Below are 22425 nucleotides of genomic sequence, written 5' to 3'. Positions count from 1 at the left end.
AGTTCCTGCCTTGGGTCACCGTCTGTGTGGAGCCTGCACGTCCTCCCCGTGTCTGTGTCCTCGTGTGCTCCGGTTTCCTTCCACAGTCCGAAAGACGTGTTGGTTAGACGCATTGGCCGTGCTAAAATTCTCCCTCAGTGTACCCGAACAGGCGTCGGAGTGTGGCGATGAGGGGATTTTCACAGTAACTTCATTGTCGTGTTAATGTAAGCCTTACTTCTGACACTGATAAATAAACTTTACTTTTACCTGTACTTCAAAATAGTGTTAAAATAACATCCAGTGGAAAAGCTAGGCCTATGTGTCTTGCAGCTAGTTAATGATAACATCCCATTAAATAATGCAGCGATGATAGAACTGCCCACACCCTCTCACGTACCTGCCAATGGTGGGGTGTATATTTCACCCAACGGACTAATATAAGAAACACCGCAGCCTCCATCTTTCTCTGGGTGATTATTCTCAGTAGCATTTCCGCCTGTATATAATCAGACACGATTCAATTCCCTTGTCATCCTTTTATTCATAAAACAATTATATCATACTCTTATACTAATTGACAAAACAACCCCACAGTATGTAAAACCAAAACGTAATATTTCAGCACCATTCTGCAAGACTTAAGGAATACGATATTACAAAGGAACCACTGCAGCTTCTCAAATGTCTCCTTGAAGCAGTGCCCCTTATTTGGTTTGAAGCTATTAATATCAGGCACATCCCCGGTTTGACTTTGCTGAGTTCGCTTCTCTCAATCAGAACAATGAGAAATGTGATATCAGCGAAAAAAAATTACTCTGCCATGCTTCTTGTTCCCATTTGCTATCTCATGGGCCCTATCTGTAGAAGATAGAAACATAGAAGATAGGAGCAGGAGGAGGCCATTTGGCCCTTCGAGCCTGCTCCGCCATTCATCACGATTATGGCTGATTGTCCAACTCAGTAGCCTAATCCTGCTTTTTCTCCATAACCTTTGATCCCATTCACCCCAAGTGCTATATCTAGCCGCCTCTTGAATACATTCAATGTTTTGGCATCAACTACTTCCTGTGGTAATGAATTCCACAGGCTCACCATTCTTTGGGTGAAGAAATGTCTCAACTCTGTCCTAAATGGTCCACCCCGACTCCTCAGACTGTGACCCCTGGTTCTGGACTTCCCCACCATTGGGAACATCCTCCCTGTATCTACCCTGTCTAGTTCTGTTAGAATTTTATAAGTCTCTATGAAATCCCCCCTGTAGGGTGGCAGGGTGGCACAGTGGTTAGAACTGCTGCCTCATAGCGCCAAGGACCCGGATTCGATTCCAGCCACAGGTCACTGTCTGTGTGGAGTTTGCAGGTTCTCCCTGTTCTGCATGGATTTTCTTCGGGTGCTCCGGTTTCCTCCCACAGTCCAAAGATGTGCAGATTAGGTGGACTGACCATGATAAATTGCCCCTTAGTGTCCCAGCATGTGTGGGTTAGGTGGATTAGTCATGATAAATGTGTGGGGTTATCGGGATCGGGTGGATGAGAGAGCATGGGTGAGATACTCTGTCAGTGAGTCAGTGCAGACTTGATGGGCCAAATGGCCTCTTCTATACTGTAGGGATTCGATGATTCTACTGGAAAAGTGAACATATGCAAATTTCAAAATAAAGACAGGGTCACGCAGAATATTAATGTTCCCTTTGGTTCAACAGCTGGCTGTCAAACAAGGCAAGAAATTCACGTCAGGTCAGAACGCAATGTAAAGTGTCTATACTCTCATCACGGATGTGACAAACACACGGGCCATCTAAGGTTCTCTGCACTATTGGGAAACTTGGCACTAGGGAAATATCAAATGCTACATCCAACTGATAACACCTTTTCCCATGGAAAGTAATCACCATGAATACAAAGCAAAATATTTCAGAAGCTGGAAATCAATTTGGGAGAACAGGCATCAATCCGAGATGTAGGGCCTGATTTTACCTATCACGTTGTGCCCTCTTTTGGGCACGAAAACTTGGTAAAGTTGGGCGTGAGGCGAGTAGCGCGATCCACACCCGCCTCCACGCCCATTCCCCCTTTACCAATAGCCGAAAATGGCCGCTGTTGGGACCATGCCCGAAACGGGCATGGCGTCAATTTAAATGCATCTGCATGCACTCAAATTGACTTAATGGGCAGCACGCCCAAACTTACCGGCACTTTCCCCCTTCACCACCACGTTCGCCCATCCAGATTCGGCGCGAAACAGACATGGTCCATAAAGGTCCGATTCGGGCGCTCCAACTTCTGAGGAGGTAGGGTCAGAGCTTCTGGTGGCTCTCTGACTCAGATCGGTAATTGGGGGGGGGGGGAGGAGGAGGGATGTGGGTCAGATGGCTCTCTGGTGGTGGGGAGGGAGGCAAGTCAGATGGTGGTGGGGAGGCGGCTCAGATGGCTCTTGGTGGGGGGAGAGGGAGGCTTGTCAGATGACTTTCTGGTGAGGGGGGGCAGGGGCGGGGGGGGGTCTGCTGCCACTCTGCATGCGATTGGTGGGGTGAAGGGGGGCAGGGACCCACGATCGGTCTGGGTAGCTGGCTTGGGGGGGGGGGGGGAGGTGGGGGGATAATGGGGTCAGTAATGTTAGGGGGTGGGGCAATGTCTGTGGGGGCCAGGGGGAGGCATTATCCACCCCGGGAGCGACGCGGCAGGGGAGCATTTTTCTATTTTTTTTTACTGCGCATGCGGAGCTGGAGGCTCCGATCGGAGCCGCAGCGTTTTGGGTGCAATAAACCCTGTCCACAGGCTTCAGCAACGCGATTCGGAATCACTGGTATTTTTACAGGCAGAGTGCGTATGGGGGTGACTGAGAACAGGTCTAAAAGCCGGATCTGAAACACTCCCAGTTTCAAGTCCGCCCAGCACTTAGAATTAAAGTGGTAAAATAGGGCCCGTTATCTCTGTTTCTCTCTCCTTAGATGCTGCCAGATCTGCTGAGTATTTCCATAAATTATGAAAATTATAAAGGGAATGCGCCTTTCAAACGCTTACATCACAGAATTGTTACGGCGCAGAAGGAAGCCATTTAGCCCATTGGGTAGAATTTTACCAGTTCGCCCCACCCAGCGATGGGTGGGGTGAGCTGGTAAAATCGGGCGAGAGCCGAGCGATCAGAATCACGCCCGATTTCTCGGCTCTCGCGATCTTACCAAAACCGGATTTCCAATGCGGGTCAACCCTCGTGCCCATTTCCGGCGAGAAGCTGAATAATTTATTCAAATATATTTAAATGCTCATTTACATCTGTTTAGCAAGCCCGGCACGCAATCGTCTGGGCTCACTTGCCTTTACTTTATTTTGTGCAATAAAACGCTGTTCTTTTACAGCCGACCCCTGGAGTTATTATAGTTAGCTAAGAGCCAGGGTTGCAGTCCAGCCAGAAATACTTACAAGTTTCTCATCAGCATTTGACTGGCCTCCGGCACAGACTCCCTGTTCATGCCTTGATGTTTCTTCTGTAAAGTGTAGCACGGTGAAGGTACACTATGTCACAGCAAAGACTCATGCTGAGATCTGCCCTTAAACAGCACACACACCAGCTTACTGGTTTGCGCTGATGGATGCATGTTTCGTGCTCTCTGGTTTTCGCTCTTGTCTCAGTAGAATTATTTTGCTCTTATTTTGTGAACACTGAACTGGGGGACCCCTGATTGGGACAAATAACTCACATCCCAATATCCTGGCATTGCGCCATAGAGCACAAAACTAAATGGGAGAAGTTACAAGCAGGCAGGAGAGAAAGTCTACAATCTGGAGACAAGACGGTTAATGTACAAACTGAGACATAAGTATCAAATAATATTCCTCCCAACTAGGATGTTTGCAGGCAGAGGAACACCTATTAAGCAGTGACTGTGTGGAACAGATTGCACAGGCTTTGACTCAGTAGACAGGCCTACTTTGAGTTGTGCCATGTTGCAAGGATTCCTGTGGCAGAGGGTTGGCATTGTCCGTGGCAGTAATGTGAGCTGCACCTGAATGGCTGAATTGGAAGGGGGGGTGCAGTGGTGGAAAAAATTGGGGGGGAGGATGGGGTTGGAGGACCCTTTGCTTTCTGTTGCCATGGCATTCTGCCGGTGGTGAGGAATGTGGAGGAAGGCTCTCCAGCCCAGAGGCCAATTCAGAGTCTCTTCTCGCTGCTGCATGGGGAGATAGTCTGTTGAACCCGGGCATCCTCCCTTCGTTGAACCCTGGCATCCTCCCCCGGTCTTGGGGAGGAGGGGGTCCCTCCTAATCCAACATTCTGTGATCCATGGAGAGGTTCCCCAGTGGTAACGGTTTGTCCTGCATCGACACTGTGGTCTCAACAATGACCACCACTTCCCCCCCCTCACCTGGGCCAGCCTGACTGGTCCCTTGGCCCCATTTACCTTGCTGCGACGCTCGGATCCCCTGTGAAGTTTCTCAGCTCTGTGCAGTTCCAGTAGTGGCCACCTTTCCTGGTGGCGCCGCTGGGTGCGATTGACCGGCAGACCATGGAAGTGGGCCCTTATCCCTTCAAGGGACCAGGACTCCAGTGGTAACTCAATAATTGCTGGATTGGGAGAGAATCCAGCCGGGACTCTCCCAAGCGGCTCAGGTGGGGATGACCCTGGCTTTCTGGCCTGACTTTGGGACAACCACCGTCCCAGTAATCAGCTCTTGATTACTCCTATAGCATCTTTCCAAACATGCTGCATCGTTGTCTCATGTGGAAGCTGGGCCATCATATCAAAGAGGGTCATCCTCATTCAACACCAGTCATCAAACTGAAAGTTGGAACGTTCCACTGCCTCATCACATAGCCACAGACAAACCTCCCTTCCTTCATTTTTGTTATGCCAACTGCTACCTTTTGTCAGGAAATGTTGATACTTTGCAAAGGGTGACAAATACGTGAGAATATTTGCAGGCTTCATAAGACTCACTGACATTTTCTATCCCTGTATATGGCCACATTCCCCTAAATGGCCACAACTTTTAAAATGTATCCATCAGTCACTGTTCTTCAAGTGAGCTTGTTTAAAATGGGCCAGGGGCTTTCCGAGACAACATGAATTTTTTTTATTTGTTCATGGGATGTGGGTGTCGCTGGCTGTGCCAGCATTTATTGCCCATCCTTGAGGGCATTTAAGTGTCAACCACATTGCTGCGGGTCTGAGGTCACATGCAGGCCAGGCCTGGTAAAGATAACAGATTTCCTTCCCTAAAGGACATTCGTGAGCCAGATGGGTTTTCCCGACAATCAACAATGGTTTCACAGTCATCATTTAGGGTGGTTAGCACTGCTGCCTCACAGCGCCAGGGACCCGGGTTCAATTCCTGGCTTGGGTCACTGTCAGTGTGGAGTTTGCATGTTCTCCCCGTGTCTGCATGGGTTTCCTCCGGGTCCTCCCGTTTCCTCCTACAGTCCAAAGATGTGTGTGTTAAATGGATTTGCCATGCTACTTTGCCTTAGTGTCAGGGGGACTAGCTAGGGTAAATGCATGAGGTTATGGGGGTAGGGCCTGGGTGGGATTGTGGTCGGTGCAGACTCGATGGGCCGAATGGTCTCCTTCTGCACTGTAGGGATTCTATGACTTTACATTAAACTTTTGATTCCAGATTTAATTTGAATTTAAATTTCACCATCTGTCATGGTGGGAATCGAGCCCCGATCCCCAGAGCATTACCTTGGGTCTCTGGATTACTAGTCCAGTGACAATACCACTGCACCACCACCTCCCCCCTGATTAAAGGTGCTGCTGTAATATGGGGTAGAGCCAGCTTGGTAACAATCAACCAAGTGCGAATAGTAATCCACCTCCCAACTAACATTCAATCAAAACAATCTGCTCTGGCCACTCACTGTGAACCATATTCCTTTCGTGATAGTGTACATATGCAGATAACAAATGACAACAAACCTATATACCCTCCACCGCCTCCTCCTGCTGTGCATGCTCCTCCTCCGCCTCCAAAGCCTCCGCTTGTTATCCAACCCCATTTCTTAATGGCCTGTGGGCAGGATTGTCCACCTTCAGCGCCTTCGGTCAGTGACTTGCCAGACCACAGCGGGATAGTGAAATCACTCCAACCGCCACCGCCCCCTGTAAGAAAAGAAGCACAAAGGGGAAAATAATTTACAGCAAAAAAAAAATGGCCTCCATGCACTTTGTTCAAGGCACAGTCCAAAACATTGATCAAAGCAAAATGCTGCGGATGCTGGAGATCTGTGGGGGGAGGGGGGGATTTTCCGGCCACCCTCGCCCCAAAACCGGAAAATCCTGCCCGAGGTCACTGGACCTTTGCATGGTCTGCCCCCACCTGCCTGCTACAATTCCCGTGGTGAGCGTGACAGGAGAATTCCTCCTCTGAAATCGAAACATAAAGTGCTGGGAAAATACTCAGCAGGTCTGACAGCGTCTATGGCGAGAGACAGAGCTAACAGTTCAAGTTTGACATGAGCCTTCTTCAGAACAGAAAATTGCATCATTTCACATCTTTTATGACTTATTTATCTCTTAAAAAACAAAGAATAGTACAGCACAGGAACAGGCCCTTCAGCCCTCCAAGCCTGTGCCGATCACGTCATCCTATCTAGACCAACCGCCTGTATCCCTCTATTTCCCGTCTGTTCGTATGTTTATCCAGATAAATCTTAAATGTCGCTAACGTAACTGCCTCAACCCCTCAATTGGCAGTGCATTCCAGACCCGCACCACTCTCTGTGTAAAAAACTTCCCCCGCACATCTCCACTGAACCTTTCCCCCTAACCTTGGACTTGTGTCCACTTGTAATCGTTATTTCTGCCCTGGGAAAGAGCTTCCAACTATTCACCCTATCTACACCCCTCATAATTTTATAAACTTCTATCAGGTCGCCCCTTGTTCTTGTTTTACGTTAAAATGTTCTCTGTTTTGCACCTCACTATGAAAGTTTATCTTGAATTTACCCGTTGGCTCAGTTTTGGCATGAATGTCTTACTGAGGTACAAAGATGTATGTATTAGCTGGTCATTTATCTAGCGTGCTATTTGTATGACCTTGCTTTGAGTAACCAGGCTGCCATGTTTTCCAACAACACAACTGCAAATTAATTAATTAATTGATTAATTATGTATTTAATTAATCGCAAAATACTTTGGACATCTGGAGACTGGAAAGGTGCTGGATAAATACATTTTTTTATACGTCTGTAAGGTCCCAGGTGTAAACCATGTTCTGCGCTTAATTGGCTGATTAATCTAGGATGGCAAAAGAAACACTACCGCTAATCTATCATGGTCCACAGAGAAGGACCACAACATGAGAACACCATTTCCTGCAAGTCCCTCTCCGAGTCCCACGCCATCCTGACTTGGACGCATATCATCGTTCCTTCCCTGTTGCTGTGTCCAAATCCTGGAACTAGCTGTGGGGTGTGTCTACACCACATGGACCGCAGTGCTTCAAGAAGGTGACACACTACCACCTTTAAGGGCAATTAGGGGGCTGGCAATAAATACTGGCCTTGCCAATGACACACGCATCTCAAAAACACAATGCCATTGTATTAGGCATTGGTGAGGCCACACCTGGAGTATTCTATGCAGTTTTGGTGTCCTTATCTGAGGAAGGATGTCCTTGCTATAGAGGGAATGCAGCAAAAGATTACCAGGCTGATTCCTGAGACGACATGTCTGTCATATGAGGAGGGACTAAGTTGGTTAGGATTGGATTCATTGGAATTTAGAGTGAGAGGGAATCTCATAGAAAAGTATAAAATTCTAACGGGGTTAGACAGGGTAGATTCCGAAAGAACGTTCCCAATGGTGGGAGAGTCCAGAACTAGGGATCATAGTTTGAGGATAAGGAGTAAATCTTTTAGAACTGAGGTGAGGAGAAATTTCTTCACTCAGAGAATGGCGAATGTGTGGAATTTACTACCACAGAATATAATTGAGGCCAAAACATTGTGTGATTTCAAGAAGAAATTAGACATAGCTCTTAGGGCTAAAAGGATCATGGGATTTGGGTGAGAAAGTTGGGATCAGGATATTGAATTTGATGATCAGCCATGATCTAAACGAATTGCGGAGCAGGCTTAAAGGGTCGAATGGCCTTCTCCTCACAGCACCAGGGACCCGGGTTTGATTCCCGGCTTGGATCACTGTCTGTGTGGAGTTTGCACATTCTCCCCGTGTCTGCATGGATTCCCTCCGGGTTCTCTGATTTCCTCCTACAATCCAAAGATGTGTGGGTTAGGTGAATTGGCCATGCTAAATTGCCCTTTAGTGTCAGGGGGGGAATTAACTAGGGGAAATGCATGGGGTTATGGGGATAGGGCCTGGGTGGGATTGTGGTTGGCGCCGACTTGATGGGCTGAATGGCCTCCTTCTGCAGTGTAGGATTCTCTGATTCTATGATCCTGCTTCTCGTTTCTATGTAACACTGTCCAGTAAATTCAATGGAGCTGCGATCATGAGTAGGAACTTTTAGGCTGAAGAGTTGGGTGAGGACAGGATCCACTTTAATGTTTTCTACCATTGTTTAGCATCCATTTGTCACAGCTCATGCCAGTACGTTATGGAATGCTAGTTAGCTGAGGGAGCAGAGGACAGACAGCGCCAATGTCCCTGCAACCCAAGACAGTTATGTTCACCGGTGTGATTCTCCCCCTTCTTTTGCTTCCCTTCCTTCTGTCTGAACGTGGGACTGCTGCCTTCCAATCAATACTTCGCCACAAGATAGAGGTCAGACGCTCACTGCATGGGGTATCATGGATAGAAATTATAACAAATAACATTCTTAATGAATTCATTATAATAGTCTGAATAACTATAATTGAAACAATAAATTGTTTAGCATTTCAAATTTTACTTGGTCTCTGACACTTGTTAAAATGAATAGGCAATGCACAATCAATTTACTGGCTGACTGAGCACCCTGGAATCATTAATGTCCTTACGACAAGCGATGTACTCAGGTTGATGATGAACCAGGATTTCTTATACACATTGGACTGGATAAAGTAGGGGTTTTACTAACTATGTTATGTGAAACATTCTGCAATCAGTTGTTTTAAGTGCCACATTTATAACAAGACATGCCTTCGCAAGAATAGAGTTTCTGTGAAAGGACGATCAGTAACGTCTGGTATAATGTTGAAACATTAAGCTAAGGCAGTTTAAGATGCAGTACAGGAAGGAAATTCCCACATGCAGAATAATTACTATGCATCAGATAGCAATGGACGACACATTTCAGTGTTGTCGGTTGTTCACCCGGCAGTAAGGATACTTCCGTTGCAACCGTCAACTTCAGAAAGTAAATCAAAGAAAAAGATTTAATAAAGAAACTTCATTACTCTAACACTTGGGGCCACATCCTAGGCCATACAAGCCTTCCCGTCTGCTTCTTCTTTATACCGCGTTTACAGCATGTTACCGTTGCTTTATAGTTACTTTACCGCAACGTACTTTACCGTTGCTTTACCGTTACTTTATAGCATGTTACCGTTGGTTACATTATAACAGATCTAATGTTATCATTAGTTACATTATAACATCAGTGAGGTAAATGCTGTGTGTGTGGGTGTGTCTGTGGATGCACGCATGGATGTATGTGTGTGAGAGAGTGCTTGTGAGGGAATGTGTGGGAGTACATACGTGTGCGCATACATGCATGTGTGAGAGTGAGTGTACCTGTGTGTCAGAGAGAATATGCATGCATATGTTTGTGTGTGAAAGAGAGTGCGTGCGCATGAGCATACATGCATGAAGGTGTGTTACAGTGGGTGCATGTGAGTGTGTGTGAATGAGTGAGAGAGTGTGTGAGTGAGCGTGTGTGTGTTTCTGAGCGTGAGCGAGTGTGTGTGTGAGCGTATCTGAGCAGGTGCGTATGTGTGTGTGTGACCACATCTGAGGCGAGGGACAAGGTTGAGAAGGTGGGGCCTTCATGAATAACCTCAGCCGGTATGGGAATTGAACCTGCGCTGTTGGTATCACTCTGTATCACTAATCAGCTATCCAGCCAACTGAGCTAACCAGTAATCACTTACTGTTGAATCAGCTTGGACTACAAGTACCTTAATGGGACCTACCAAACTGCGCCCAACAACTCATAACAGTGGACAGGCTTTGGAAAGTCAGGAAGTGAGTCACCCACGGCAGAATTGTCAACCTCTGATCTGGTTTTGCAGCTACTAATCCGTGAGACTTGTGGAATTCAACCCCAAGCACCTGAATAATATCATTTAATAAAAAATGACCTTTATTATCCAGTCACTGTAAATCACCTTTTGCATGGAATTAGATAACCTCGATTTCAAAATAGCAAATCTTCTGACTCACAGCGAGTAGCACCATGGTCACTTATGAATGTTTGAAAAAATATAGCCAAAACCAATAAAGATGAGCTGATAATTGATTTAATTTTCAAGTCTTGAAGTTTGATATTTTTTTAAACAGACTGGCATTTATTGTCGTTTTTTAAAAAATCTTTTCTCACCTCTTGAATGGAGTGCTTGAGAAAATGGATCCACACATAGCACCATAGAAACCAGAAGCAGAAGTAGGCCATTCGGCCCTTCAAGCCTGCTCCGCCATTCAGTATGATCATGGCTGATCATCAAATTCAACATCCCGATCCCTCCTTCCCCCCGCCCATATCCCTTGATCCTTTTAGGCCCAAGAGCAATATCTAATTTCTTCTTTAAATCACATAACGTTTTGGCCTCAATTTTCTGTGGTAGTGAATTCCACACATTTGCCATTCTATGGGTGAGGAGATTTCAGTCCTAAAAAGGTTTACCCCTTATCCTCAAACTCTGACCTCTAGTTCTGGACTCCCTCACCATCGGGAACATTCTTTCTGAATCTAAACTGTTTAACCCTGCGTGTGCGCGTACATGCATATGTGTGAGAGTGAGTGTGCATGTGTGTCAGGGAGAATATGCGTGTATATGTTTGTATGTGAAAGAGTGTGTGTGTGCATGAGCATAAATGCATGTGTGAAAGTCTGTGAGTGTGACAGTGTGCGTGAGTGAGTGTGAGTGTGTGTGTGAGAATTTTATAAGTTTCTGTAACATCCCCTCTCACTCTTCTAAATTCCAATGAATATAATCCTAAATGACTTAGTCTCTCCCCATATGACAGACCTGCCATCCCAGGAATCAGCCTGGTAAACCTTTGCTGCACTCCCTCTGTAGCAAGGACATCTTTCCTCAGATAAGGACACCAAAACTGCACATAATACTCCAGGTGTGGCCTCACCAGCGCCCTATACAATTGCAGTAAAACATCCCCATTCCTATACTCAAAACCTCTCGCTATGAAGGATAACGTATCATTTGCCTTCTTGACTGCCTGCTGTACCTGCATGCTTACTTTCAATTTGTAGACACAAATTGTGTATGATGGTGAACTGTTCTAATACTGAGGGATAAGAACATAAGCAAAAGGAACAGGAGTAGAGCATACAACCCATTCACCCAGCGGTGTGCCTCAGGGATCGGTGCTGGGTCCTCTGTTATTTGTCATTTACATTAATGATTTGGATGAGAATTTAGGAGGCATGGTTAGTAAGTTTGCAGATGACACCAAGATTGGTGGCACAGTGGACAGTGAAGAAGGTTATCTCGGATTGCAACGGGATCTTGATCATTTGGGCCAGTGGGCTGACGAATGGCAGATGGAATTTAATTTAGATAAATGCGAGGTGATGCATTTTGGTTGATTGAACCAGGGCAGGACTTACTCAGTTAATGGTAGGGCGTTGGGGAGAGTTACAGAACAAAGAGATCGAGGGGTATAGGTTCATAGCTCCTTGAAAGTGGAGTCACAGGTGGACAAAGTGGTGAAGAAGGCATAGCATGCTTGGTTTCATTGGTCAGAACATTGAATGCAGGAGTTGGGACGTCTGGTTGAAGTTGTACAAGACATTGGTAAGGCCACACTTGGAATACTGTGTACAATTCTGATTACCCTATTATGGAAAGGATATTATTAAACTAGAAAGAGTGCAGAAGAGATTTACTAGGATGCTTCCGGGACTTGATGGTTTGAGTTATAAGGAGAGGCTGGATAGACTGGGACTTTTTTCTCTGGAGCGTAGAAGGCTGAGGGGCGATCTTATAGAGGTCTATAAAATAATGAGGGGCATAGATCAGATAGATAGTCAATATCTTTTCCCAAACGTAGGGGAGTCTAAAACTAGAGGGCATAGGTTTAAGGTGAGAGGGAAAAGATACAAAAGTGTCCAGAGGGGCAATTTTTTCACACAGAGGGTGGTGAGTGTCTGGAACAAGCTGCCAGAGGTAGTAGTAGAGGCGGGTACAATTTTGTCTTTTAAAAAGTGTTCAGACAGTTACATGGGTAAGATGGGTATAGAGGGATATGGGACAAATGTGGGCAATTGGGACTAGCTTAGAGGTTTAAAAAAAAAGGGCGGCATGGACAAGTTGGGCTGAAGGGCCTGTTTCCATGCTGTAAACCTCTATGACTCTAATACTATCATGTTTGATCTACTGCTTCAGCTCCGCTTTCCCAACCACTCTCCAAAATACCTTGATTCTCTGAGAGAATAAACATCTGTCTATCACAGCCCTAGATATACTCAACAATGCAACTTCCACAATCTTCTGGGGCAGACAGCTCCAGAAATTCACAACCCTTTGATTGAAGAAATTTTCCCTCTCTTCTTTAATCATTTTACAGGAGTGGGCGTCGCTGGTTAGATCAGCATTTATTGTCCATCCCTAACTGCCCTCCATTTCAGAAGGCATTTGAGGATCAACCACATTGCTGTGGGTCTGGAGTCAATATATAGGCCAGACCAGGTAAGGATGGCAGATTTCCTTCCCTAAAGGGCATGAGTGAACCAGATGGGTTTTTACGACAATCGACAATGGTTTCATGGTCAATGTTAGATTTCTATTTCCAGATTTTAAAATTTAATTCAAATTTCACCATCTGCCGGATGGGAATCGAACCTGGGTCCCCAGAGTACGACCCTGGGTCTCTGGATTACTAGTCCAATGACAATAACACAATACCACTGCCTCTTCCCAGTGCTAAATGATCGACACCTTAAGTGAGTGAGCAGAAAACTTGGCAGATAGATATAATATAGGAAAATGTGAAGTTAGGCACTTTGGTAGGTAGAATAAAGGAGCTGAATGTTATTTAAATGGAGAAAGACTGCAGAAAGCTGCAGCATAAAGGGGTTTGGTGGTCCTTGTGCATAAGTCACAAAAAACTAGCATGCAAGCTCAGCGGGTAATAGGGAAAGCAAATAGAATGTTGGCCTTTATTTCAAAGGAAATGGAGTATAAAAATAGGGAACTCTTGCTAAAACTATACAAGGCATTAATTAGACCATAGTGGAATATTGTGAACAGCTTTGGTTCTCTTATCTGAGGGAAGATATATTGACATTGGAGGCAATCCAGAGAAGGTTCACTAGGTTGATCCTGGCTATGGAGGGATTTTCTTATGAGGAGAGGTTGAGTAGTTTGGGCCTATACTCACTGAAGTTTAGAAGAATGAGAGATGATCTTATTGAGACATCTTGCATTCTCAGGGGGCTTGACAGGGTAAACGTTGTTTCCCCTTGTGGGAGAGTCCAGGGCCAAAGGGCATAATCTCAGAAAAAAGGGTCGCCCATTTAAGACAGAGATGAGTAGGAATTTCTTCTCTCAGAGGGTAGTGAATCTTTGGAATTCTGTACTGCAGAGGGCTGTAGAGGCTGGGTCGTTAAGTATGTTCAAGGCTGAGATAGATAGATTTTTAATCAGTAAGGAAATCAAGGGTTATGGGGATAAGGCGGGAAAATGGAGTTCAGGATTATCATTTAAAGTTTAAAGTTTATTTGTTAGTGTCACAAGTAGGCTTACATTAACACTGCAATGAAGTTACTGTGAAAATCCCCGAATCGCCACACTCCAGCACCTGTTTGGGTACACTGAGGAAGAATTTAGCATGGCCAACGCACCAAACCAGCGTGTCTTTCGGACTGTGGGAGGAAACTGGAGCACCCGGTGGAAACCCTCGCAGACACGGAGAGAACATGCAGACTTTGCACTGCCAGTGATCCAAACCGGGAATCAAACCTGGGTCCCTGGTGCTGTGATGCAGCAATGTTAACCACTGTGTCATGGTGTTAGTGAATGGTGAAGCAGATTTGATGGACCTGATAGCTTACTTCTGCCTCTACATCTTATGGGCTTATCCTCCGTGTTTTAGATTCCTCAGCCTGGTAAAACAACCTCTCAGTGTCAACCCTGTCAAGCCCCTTCAGAATCTTATATGCTTCAATGAGCCAACTTCTTATTCATTTAAGCTCCAGAGAACGTAAGTCCAATTCATGCGCCCTCTCATCATAAGACAACACTATTCTCAGGAATCAATCTAGCGAACCTTTCCTCAGATATGGAGACCAAAATTGTGCGCAGTACTCCAGATGAGGTCACACCAAAGTCCTGCACAATTATAGCAAGACTGTCTTATTCCTGTGCTTCAAACTCCTTGCAATAAAGGCCAAAATGCCAGTTGTTATTCTTGATGGTCAGCTATGGCACAAATGGTAGCACTTTTGCCTCTGAGTCACAAGGTTCTGGACTTAAGGGCTTAAGCACATGAATCTAGGCCGACATTCCAATGCAGTACTGAGTGAGTGCTGCATTGCTGGAGGACATCTTTTGGATGAGATGTTAAATCGAGGCCTGTCTTCTCTTTCCAATCCCATGAAACCATTTCAAAGAAGAACAGACGAGGTATCCCCAGTGTCCCGGCCAATTTTTATCCCTCAATCAACACCTCACAAAGCAAATTATCTTGCGATGATGGCACAGTGATTAGCACTGCTGCTTCACAGCGCCAGGGACCCGCGTTCAATGCCGACCTCGGGTCACTGTCTGTGTGGCGTTTGCATGTTCTCCCCGTGTCTGTGTGGGTTTCCTCCGGATGCCCCGGTTTCCTCCCAGTCCAAAGATATGCGGGTTAGGTGGATTGGCCATGCTAAATTGCCCCTTAGTGTCGGGAGGACTAGCTAAGGTAAATGCATGGAGTTATGGGGATAGGGCCTGGGTGGGGCTGGGTTGGTGCAGACTTGATGGGTCGAATGGCCTCCTTCTGCACTGTAGGATTCTATGATTCTATGAAATGTAAGCCTTTATTTTAATTGCTTGCTGTACCTGTACATTAACTTTCTGGTTGGGATTTTCATTCCAGGGTTATGAACCTGAAGCTGGAACTGTTATTGGGTCCTGCACCCAAATGATGTGTTCCAGATATGCCCCGTCAGAGTCAGGCCAATTACTGGCAGGGAGTGGGCTCACCGTCCAGTTGAGGGGGTGAGTGACCACCAAAGGAAGCTCTCCGGCACTGACACATCCCACCAGCCGAGGTGGAAGCTGCCGACTCATGGTGGCACGAGAGAGGGAGAGACGGCACCTCAGGAGAAGAGGTAAGTACTGTTTTCAAAATTTAAAAGGGCCACAGCTGCCTGGCTGTGAGTCTGGATGGAGAACCCTTCCATTAGGCAGCCCAGGTACTGCAGTTGTGATGTGCTGGCCCTGCTGTTGATCCTGAGGGAGCTTAACAGGGGACATGGCGAGATGTTTTCACTGTGGGAGACTCTCGAACAAGGGGACATAACTACAAGATAAAGGGCTAATCATTTAAAATGGAGGTGCGTAGAGGTTTCTTCTCACAGGGGGTGGTGAATCACTGGAATTCTCTGCTCCAAAGGGTGGTGGAGGCTGGATCATCAGAAGTATTTAAGGCGAGGTGGTTAAATATTTAGTAGATTGAAGAATAGTGAGGAAATGGCACAGAAAAGGAGCTGAGGCCAGCAGAGGTCAGCTATGATCATGTTGGATGGCAGGGCAGGCTTGAAGAGCCTGGGGCCTTCTTCTGTTTCTATTTCATGTGTTCTTGTGTGTTCTATAGGGAAGAGGGTGGGGGGGGTCTTCGCCAAATTAGTCATAAATCCCACCCACTCTTCCCCCAACGTGCACCCACCATGGTTGCCTGGCCCTGATCTGCCAATGCCTCCTCCCTGCATTGCTGACTGCAAGCCCCTGTCAGTGTGGGTACAGGGCAGTAATTGACCCTAACTTTGTGGCCAGCCAATCTGACCTCGAGCTGGATTTTCCAAAAATTCGTTGGGATTGAGATCGTGGCACCAAACTGGCATGACATCCAGCAACGTGAAATTGCGGGCACGCTCACCCTCAAACCCAACCCTTCTGGGATTCTAAATCCCAGCCCTCTGTCTTCCTTATGCAAATATACCCAAATAACTCTGAACATAAACATTTAAAAGTTTTCAGCCTTTTAAAAATTATTCTGCTCTTTTATTCTAAGAAAGTGAATAACCTCACCACTCTTCCCCACTTAAACCCCGTGTGCCACCTTATTGCCTCTGCAATTAACCTGTTTATGTCTCTTTGCAGCCTCTTTGTATCCTCCTCACAGCTTATATTCCTATCTAGCTTTGCATCAATAATCCAAGGGATAACAAGCTATAAATTGGAAAGTCAGGATTGAAAGTTTATTCATCAGTGTCACAAGTAGGCTTACATTAACACTGCAATGAGGTTACTATGAAAATCCCCTAGTTGCCAAACTCCAACGCCTGCTCGGGTACACTGAGGGAGAATTTAGCATGGCCAATCCATCTAGCCAGCACGTTTTTCGGACTGAGGGAGGAAACCAGAGCACCCGGAGGAAACCCACGCAGACATGGGGAGGACGTGCAGACTCTGCACAGACAGTGACCCAAGCCGGGAATCGAACCCGGTTCCCTGGCACTGTGAGGCAGCAGTGCTAACCACTGTGCCGCCGTGCCGTCCTTAGCCAAAAGGCCGAGAAGCAAACAAGTAATTTCACCTGAATGAAGAAAGGGTTAAGAAAGGAAGCCGGGTATAACAGCTTTTACAATGCGGATTTTGAGCTTACGAATGAAGTTATCAACAAAAATCATCGAAGCAAAAGGTATAAATGAATGCAAGGGGCATTTGTAAAGTGAAGGCTTTGAGGAATTTGCTGTGACCATTGCGAAGTGCCTGGGAGTGGGCTCTATGGAAAAGGAATGCCCAGGGTCCGATGGTCCTTTCTGGGATTCCAGTAGATCCTGAAAAATTCCATAATCATTTCTAGTGCTGTTTTGTGGTGGCGTGGTGGCAGATCTTTATTCTCCCAACCTTCCCGTGACTAAGCACTCGTATCGGCTTCACACCACGGCTGGATGCGATTAGCAACTCGGGAGGATAGCAGCGCTGAATTGTCAGCAGGTATTGTAATTTATATTGGGGTTGTCTAGTTCAGAGTGCAATGTACTAATTTGTCATGTCAATGGTCTACTGCAGTCATTCATTGAAGGAAGGACAGACTTGAGTTCACACTGAGGCCATTGACTTAGAGCTGATTACTCACCAAGATTACACATTACTTGGAGTCACCTTAAGTAACATTAACAAATTGTATTTGAGGCAATGAAACATAAATATTATGCTGTAGCAGTTTTAGTTAAATTATCTGTGATTTCAAGTGCTAATGGCATATCAAAGATAATATCTACAGAGTGGTTTGCAGAGAGACTGTTTGTGACATTCCAAATTGCATGTGAATTGGTGAAATGGGATATAACACCAATGTGTCAGCAATCTACTGGAAGTAATTATAAGGAGATCAATAAGGCTAAGGGCTGAAGGATTTAAGGCTTCATAAATTAAGGAACTTTACAGTGTGATTGCCTTGCAAGGTCATGTTATTCTCACAATATGAGAACGTTACGGCAATTCTTTTGAGAACAGGTGAAAAGTTTCTTCAATTCAGCAAGAGGCCTTTGGAAGCAAAAGTTATGAATTAAAGAGGACAATGGTGGCTCAGTGGTTAGCACTGCTGCCTCACAGCGCCAGGGACCCGGGTTTGCATGTTTTCCGCGTGTCTGCGTGGGTTTCCTCCGGGTGCTCCAGTTTCCTCCCACAGCCCAAAGATGTGCGGGTTAGGTAGATTGGCCATGTTGAATTGCCCCTTAGTGTCAGGAGGACTAGCAGGGTAAATGCGTAGGGTTACGAGGATAGGGCCTGGGTGGGATTGTTGTCGGTGCAGATTTGATGGGCCAGATGGCCTCCTTCTGCACTGTAGGGATTCTATGAAAGAAGTTCTTCCCCCTTCAAATAATTAGATAAAATGATGAATTGCTGGATCACTTTCCTGCGGGAAAGTGAATGCTTGTGGGCATTGAGTGGGGACAGGATTGAGCATGAGGGTGATGTCTCCCATAGTTAAACAGCCCACCTGATCAGATTCACGCATGAAGAGTGACCACTTGGGGCAGTGCTCTGATGCGTGGCCAACACCTGTGAAACTGTACTGCCCTGGGAAAAAGACAAATTTGAAGATAATGAAAATCCAAGTTCTCTGGACCCACTGTCCAATTTCATTCAGAAGCTGAAACCACAGTGGAATAGATGCAGGTGTATTGAGGTAAAGATAAGAACACCACTCAGTTAGAAGAACTATAACGTTGAAAGCAAAATCCAATTGTATAGCCATGTGCTTACATGATAATACATTACTCTCGACTTGACAATATAGGTAGGCTGATGTGGAAGAAATCCAAAAGAGCTCATGTGGATACACTTGCCTTTGCCTAACGCTGATCCTTTACAGTTAAAAGAAAAATATGTTAAACTCTCATTGTTTCCTTTCGAGAGGACTCCAGAGAGGTTTTGATGCTCCAAGCCCAGGAGAGCATATTAGCACTCGAAGCATAAAAATGACTACCCTTCTAAAATATGTGACATAGGACTAGAGGGGATGGTATTGAATTTTGCAGAGGTTCCCAAACAGTATCATAGAACAGAATCGTAAAATGCCAACAGTGCAGAAGAGGCCATTCAGGCCATCGGATCTGCACCGACACCCCATCTTACCCAGGCTCTATCCCCCTAATTCCATGTTTTTATCCCACTTACCCCCGCCCTCCCAACCTACACATCTTGGGAGACTAAGGGGCAATTTAGCATGGCCAATCCACCTAACCTGCACATCTTTGGACCGTGGGAGGAAATCGGAGCACCCGGAGGAAACTCAAGCAGACACAGGGATAACATGCAAATTCCACACGGACAGTCACCTGAGGCTGGAATCGAATCCGGCTCCCTGGTGCTAAGAGACAGCAGTGCTAACCACCCAGTGGGCCTAGTGAATTCTATCGAAGACCAAAGGAAGCTGTTAAAAGATGTTACTCACCTGCAGCACCTGACCTCCCGTTCATTCCTGGGACAGAGGAATCTGTTTCTAGCATCTCTTCGGGGAAACTGGAATCTTTACTCAGGTAGGCTTTGCCGCCTCCACCTGCTGCTATCAGCAATGGGATTGGTTCTCCGTTATCCATCTGGAATATTTCAGGGATGCAAACACAATTTTAAAATGCAGTTAAATTTGCTGCACACAAGGAGACAGCCAGACAATGGTCTTGTTTGACCTAAAATGAGCTCTGCAGCTTCGTTCTACTTTTCAGCCCTTGGTTCACAGCTCTGCAGATTACAACACATCACAGAGTTGTTATGGAGGAGGCCGTTTGGCCCATCGTGCCTGCACCGGCTCTCCAAATGAACATCATGACTTACTCCAAAAGAGAAAACGCTGGAAAATCTCAGCAGGTCTGGCAGCATCTGTAAGGAGAGAAAAGAGCTGACGTTTTGAGTCCAGATGACCCTTTGTCAAAGCCCTTCCAGATGCTGCCAGACCTGCTGAGATTCTCCAGCATTTTTCCTTTTGGTTTCAGATTCCAGCATCCGCAGTAATTTGATTTTACCATGACTTAGTGCCATTCCCTTGCCTTCTCCTCATACCCCTGCACATTGTTTCCAATCAATAAGTCATCTAATGCCCTCCTGAATGCCTGGATTGAACCTGTCTCCACCACACTCCCAGGCAGTGCATATTCAAGTATTTTTAAAATGCAGTGAGAGACTCTGCCTCTATCATTCCTTCAAGCAGGGAATTGCAAATCCACCCAACCTTCTGGATGAAAACCATTATCCTCAGCTCCCTTCCAATCTTTCTGCTAATTCTATCAAAACCATTCATAATTTTGAACACGACTGTGAAATCTCCTCTTAATCTTCTCTGCTTTAAGGAGAGCAATGCCGGTTTCTCGAGTCTCTCCACATATCTGAAGATCCTTATCCTTGGTACCCTCCTAGTAAATCTCCCCCGCACCTTCTCCAAGAATTTGACATCCTACCTAAACTGTGGTGCCCATCATTAAAGACGAACTCCTTCAAACTGGTGCCTTTAAGGTGTTTAGAGTGTTTAGCGTAACTTACTTGTTTATGGACCGGTCCTGTTGGAAGCAGGAATGGGGTGAGGGAATCTGAAATCATGAAGTTTTCACACAAAGAAAATCCTCTTCCTTCCTGACCCGTGATATTCTGCATGGCTGTTTGTGGGTCAGGAAGGCATTGGATTGCAACCCGCACGCACCCCCTCTGATTTGATTTGATTTGTTTTATTACTGTCACATGTATTAGTATGCAGTGAAAAGTATTGTTTCTTGCACGCTATAAAGACAAAGCATACTGTTCATAGAGAAGGAAAGGAGAGAGTGTGCCGAATGTAGCGTTACATTCATAGCTGGGGGGTAGAGAAAGATCAACTTAATGCAAGGGGTCACTATTGTGAGTCTTGCAGGAGGTTTGAATTTCTTTCCCCCCCTCCCTCACCCATGCCCATCCCCCCACCATGTGCCCCCCCCCTCCCCCCCTGCTATTTTAATCTCATTGCGCAGTTCTTGAACACTGGTGAAAGTCTGGTGAGGAGTCAGGAACATTCTGACGGGTAAGTGTTAAACCTTTGGGGAACTTCAAATGTCACAATTAGATATTATATTGTAATGTAAATGTGTTCGAACTGCAATGATTCATCGCCGGGCATTGTTTAAGTGTTAAGATGCATTACAGTACTTTTCCCAATACTATTATGCATTGAAAACTGAAGGAAATGTTTGGGATCTCTCGTGTAATAACTTGAAGTGATTTGAATGCTCAGAGTCCTTTTAGATAGAAAGATAAATGAGTAGTTTTCACTTAGACAAAGGAAAAGCAGCCTTCTGTTCTTGCTTTGATTGGCAGGGGTAATTTTAAAAAATCACATTTTTCAGTTTCAAATAGCTCCATTGTTTAGATTTTCTGAGGTTTGTTTTGACAGCTGAGCCCATCATGAATGTTTGGCTGAGTTTTGAAAGTTTATGACAACCTATCTCAACATTCAGATTTTGGTTGGCAGTTTTAAGTGGTTATTAAAGGATTTGCTGCGGTGAGTGAATAAGTGTTTGTTTATTCTTACAGCACATTGACCCCTTGAAGAGATTTATTTTTTGAATGGCTTTTATGATTGAGGATTTTCTTCAGTGTGAAGTGAGCTTGCATTTCCTTGAGCTCTATTAGATTACTATAAGTTTTTTTTTTAATGGACATTTCAAAGCATCCTGAGGTCTGCCAATGGTGGATACTATGATGTGGAGATGCCGGCGTTGGACTGGGATAGGCACAGTAAGAAGTCTCGTAACACCAGGTTAAAGTCCAACAGGTTTATTTGGAATCACGAGCTTTCGGAGCACTGATGAAGGAGTAGCGCTCCGAAAGCTCGTGATTCCAAATAAACCTGTTGGACCTTAACCTGGTGTTGTGAGACTTCTTAGAATGGTGGATACTGACAGAGAGGCTATAGAGGATATATGGTAGGCATGGCAGGTGCATGGGGAGAGAATGAGGGGATATGGAGGGGGCATAGGGAGCATGAGGAGGCCTGGAAATGGGTGGGGTTTAATGGGGCATAAGAACGATGCTGAGAGCTGGGGTTACTGTTTCTGAAAACTGAGGAGGGCCTTCTAACTAACCCCCTTCCACAGTCCCATTCTTCCTACTCTGCATCACATTCACAAAATCCAATCCCTCCCTGCTCGCATCTCCCAAAGACAAAAATACAGAGAAAATGAGGTTCAAAGGTCTCCTGATGTTTTGGGAGCATCAAAGAACCCTAATACACAATGTTCTGTCCCTACGTGAAAATACTGTGCTCTTTTAATAAAGCATGGTTCCCATATGCTTTTTAATAGCTTTCTCAACTGCTCCTGCTACCTTTGAAACGTAAGTATGTGCCCGATCTCTCTGTTCTATTGTTCCCTTTAAAATTGGATACTTTAGTTCAATTTTCCTCTCCTCATTCCTCTTAACAAAATGTACCACCACATCACAGGCCTCTGTGTCGAATTTTAATTGCCATATTTTTTCCCATTCCATTTCTTGAAGTCTGTTACTATTCTCCTCATGGTTCACTATAATTCCAACTTTTGTATCATCTACAAACTTTGAAATAATGCCCTGTTTAACCAAGGGCAGGGTCATCAATATATGTCAAAAAGAGCAGCAGTTCGAATATACTATTGTGGGACA

The 22425-nt window shown here is 45.5% G+C and overlaps 1 protein-coding gene across 1 annotated transcript in view; it reads right to left on the bottom strand.

The window, feature by feature from the left end:
• Nucleotides 1-22425, bottom strand: part of LOC144504903 (ALK tyrosine kinase receptor-like) — a 304540-nt gene that overhangs the window by 97590 nt on the left and 184525 nt on the right. Inside the window, 3 exon segments of the mRNA XM_078230651.1 lie at nt 380-478; nt 5900-6082; nt 19217-19361. Of these exon segments, the coding sequence (XP_078086777.1) occupies nt 380-478; nt 5900-6082; nt 19217-19361 (427 nt within the window).

This window comes from Mustelus asterias, chromosome 15, assembly GCF_964213995.1.
Source record: "Mustelus asterias chromosome 15, sMusAst1.hap1.1, whole genome shotgun sequence".
In the NCBI taxonomy this organism is placed as follows: domain Eukaryota; kingdom Metazoa; phylum Chordata; class Chondrichthyes; order Carcharhiniformes; family Triakidae; genus Mustelus; species Mustelus asterias.
The sequence above is the reverse complement of the archived record's forward strand: the minus strand, read 5'-3'. Positions and strand labels throughout refer to the sequence as shown.